General features: G+C 43.9%; 1 protein-coding gene across 1 annotated transcript in view; it reads right to left on the minus strand.

The window, feature by feature from the left end:
* Positions 1-884: 884 nt before the first annotated feature.
* The window catches only part of LOC101846291 (low-density lipoprotein receptor-related protein 8), a 6,977-nt gene continuing 4,405 nt past the window's right edge, over positions 885-3,456 (minus strand). Inside the window, exon 3 of the mRNA XM_005100681.3 lies at positions 885-1,397. Coding sequence (XP_005100738.1) covers positions 885-1,397 — 513 coding nt within the window. The remainder of the gene's footprint in view (positions 1,398-3,456) is intronic.

Here is a 3,456-nt window from a genome sequence, read left to right on the forward strand (position 1 = left end):
ATGCGATTCTGTTAATTATAACAAAGACTTTTGTGAGGAAAATAATCAGAAATTATGCATAAAATGATCAAATTTGGCTAAATTATGCAGAGTGCATAAAACCACGGGGACAGATTATGACTTGTGAGCAAAACACACCAGTATACTACTATATAAGTGTAGTTAATTTAGGATCTGTCATTTGTGAGGCAGCGTGGTGGAATCAGGCTCTCGTCACAATAAGGAAAGTGAAGAAACTTGCATTTTTCCGCAGGTTTGCGAATTTTTATCAAATTTTTGTTTTTTGGCTCAACACCTTTCATGCCCATTAAAGAACTCATTTCTCTGTGGATTTTTCTGAAAAGCGTTGATTAAAGGCATAAAAAATGTAAATCTTCATTTACCACGGACTCTTAAGCTAAGGAAATAACTAATCTTTTTCGCCATTTTCTCACTAATTTTATCTCTGAAAACAGGTGACCCCCACCGCCTTCTTTTGAAAATATCTCGACTTGTATTTAAGATAAATGGAACTTTTTTGCATCCAAATAAAGACAAGTGAACAAGTCTTGAGATGATATCAATAACTCTACATGCCAAAAAATTGACGAGAGCCTGATTCCACCACGCTGCCTCACATTTTGTTTCGAAAAAGAAGGCAGAAGCTAGAAATCATGAACAGTGGCAAATTGGGAACAATGACTGTTACTGTTAGTTTTACTGCTGTATTGTTTATTTCGAAACCGAAAAGGAGAAAAAAAAGAACGAAAAAAAGAAAAAGAGAACTTCCAATTATGGTCAGCCTTGACCACCACACAGAGAAAAGCCATGTTCTCTCTTTCTCTCTCTCTCTCTCTCTCTCTCTCTCTCTCTCTCTCTCTCTCTCTCTCTCCATCCCCTCACCACTAGCTCTGGTCGCAGAGACCACAAAACTCTCTACAATACTTGTAGCCATCGGCCTCCTCCAGACAGATGGGGTACGTGGTTTCGTTCATGTGAGCACAGTCGGCCAGTGTCAACTTATCACCGCACGCCCCCGGGTGGATATCCGGGCAGTTTTGCTCGTCAGAGTTATCTCCGCAGTCAAAGAAGCCGTCACAGCGAAGTTCTTCGGGGATACAACCGCCTGACGTGCAGGGGAACTCTCCATTGGTGCAGGTGCAGTTTCGCTCGTCGCTCTCATCTCCGCAGTCGTCGATCCCGTCGCAGTAGAAGAGGGAGATGACACACACTGAATTGGCGCACAGGAAGTCGTCTGTCATGGGACATGTACCGTTACCATGACTACAGCCAATCTCGTCCGACCCGTCCCGGCAATCTTCAAAGTGGTCACACCTATATTTACCAGGGACACACCCATCGCTGCTTTTGCACAAGAACTCGTCCTCTCTACAACTGCTAATTGTAGGACAGTTTTTCTGTTGGAACGTAATAGTGAAAGCGAGTCATTAGACCAAAAAAAAGAACACCAAAAAACCCTACCAAAATAAAAACCCCAAAACAAAACAAATATTCTCACTGTGATATTTTAGGAACGTCAGGATTTCCACTAGCTAAATAACTACATCGGAAAATAACAGACCTAGATCTAGGAGACAAAGATAGGACTGCAGAAAAGTAAAATCGTAAAAGGAAAGAATAAAGTAAAGCACTTGTTCATCTAGGGAGACTGAAGGGGACTAGGGGATCCAAAGAGGAGAGGGGATACACAGGCATCTGTCCGACGGATCTCCAAACAGATCATGATGGAAACCATAAGTAGACAGACTCTGGGATGGATCCTTTAAGAGGGGGGGGGGGGAGCAGAGATGGACATGTTCCGACTGCAGTGACCCCAACACAGTAGACAAGTAAGGACAAGTAAGTAAGCACTTGTTGTTCAGAGACAGGGGGCTCTCGTGGCCGAGAGGTTAAGGTGTTGGACTCTCATTCAAAGGGCCCGGATTCGAATCTGGGTAGCAACCGAAAAATTTTCTTCTCTAAAATTGTCTCCTTTCACCTCCTTTCCTGCTCTCTAGCAATATTCTTTCTTCTGCTTTCGTTTCCTCTTTCTGCCCCCACCCCCTCACCTCCTTTGCCCTCTCCTATGGGCTCCTAACTCTTTCTGCAGCCTTTCTACTGCTACTCCTTGACTCCTTCTTACAGCTGTCTTTCTGCCACACCCCAGATCTTCTGGTAGGTAAGATCTACACAAGGACGAAAAATCTCGGAGGGCCCGTGTGCAAGTTGCGCACGTTAAATATCCCTTGGTGGTCTAAAATCGATAAGAGTAGACTTCGGCCGCCATCCGGGCAAAATTCAAAATTTCTTACCTACTAAAAATATTAGGTGTGTCCCGTGCGCTCATACGACCTTATGCAGTTGCGAGCGCCGTAAAACACCCACCCAAAAAAGAGACAGTGAAACCTCAAGTACAACGTTCCCGACTTAACAAAACGACCTCGTGGCTGCAAGTCCCTTTCAGTTTTGTTCCTTTTTAAAAGGAATGTCTATAACGTTACTTTTGGCGATAACGCTCACATTTTTAGGGAATTTAGTTATCCAAAGTCCGTTTACAACTTACATAGTACGCATGCAGTGACAATAGCCTAACTTTAAAAAATGACGAAAGGGTGGTGGCTTTGTCATACTCAGAAATGCAACGTAATCAGCTGCTAGCCTACAGTAGTGAGAGGGCGAGTTTTTCTACGTCACTAGGTCATGTGCAGCTGTCTACTTCAACGCCTGCTGCGCGGAGAGCTATTCTGCCGTGCCAAGGCAGACCGACGTATCTGCAAAAATCATTAATTTTTGCATCTTCGTTTTTAATGGGCGCCTATACCCATACTGCACTTGTGTCAAAGGCAGGAAGACGTATCTGCACTACAAATAGGATATTTCACTATGACAAACAGACGTAACTGAAGGGCCATGCCCATATTTCCAATGGCAGCGCGACGTAACTCAAAATCATAAAAAGTGCAGATACGTCGCTCTGCCTTGGCACGACAGTCTTGTAGTCGCTCTTAGTAGTAGGCCTATCTGTGGAACCGCCATTTTGCCTTGGGAAATCAGAATTTGTTTTAGTTTTGGTTTTAGTAAGGTTTTACGGCGCTGGCAACTGCATAATAAGATCATATGATGGGCGCAAAGGGGTGGGTGTCAACAGAGAAGTCCAAACGGGAAATTCGGTTTACTCTGCTCACCTCTCTAGCCTCAACAGCACAAAGTCTGCTTCGACTATCAAGGCACCCCGGAAATAGCAGTTCACAAGAGAGTGACAAACATACAAAAGAAGTAGAGTAAAAATGACAATAGCAAAGGATTGGGAAAGAAAAAGCAGCAGTCCCCCCTATGCTTTTCCGGCACAATATGAGCAAGCCATTGATAAATCAGCTTATTTACAATTCTACTGCGCATAAGAACATGTTAATATCTCCCCTTTAGGAATGGCCTAAAGACACTTCAGTCAGTAGCACTGCCCTGGTTGGGGCGGGG

The sequence above is a fragment of the Aplysia californica genome, unplaced genomic scaffold (assembly GCF_000002075.1).
Source record: "Aplysia californica isolate F4 #8 unplaced genomic scaffold, AplCal3.0 scaffold00256, whole genome shotgun sequence".
NCBI lineage: Eukaryota > Metazoa > Mollusca > Gastropoda > Aplysiida > Aplysiidae > Aplysia > Aplysia californica.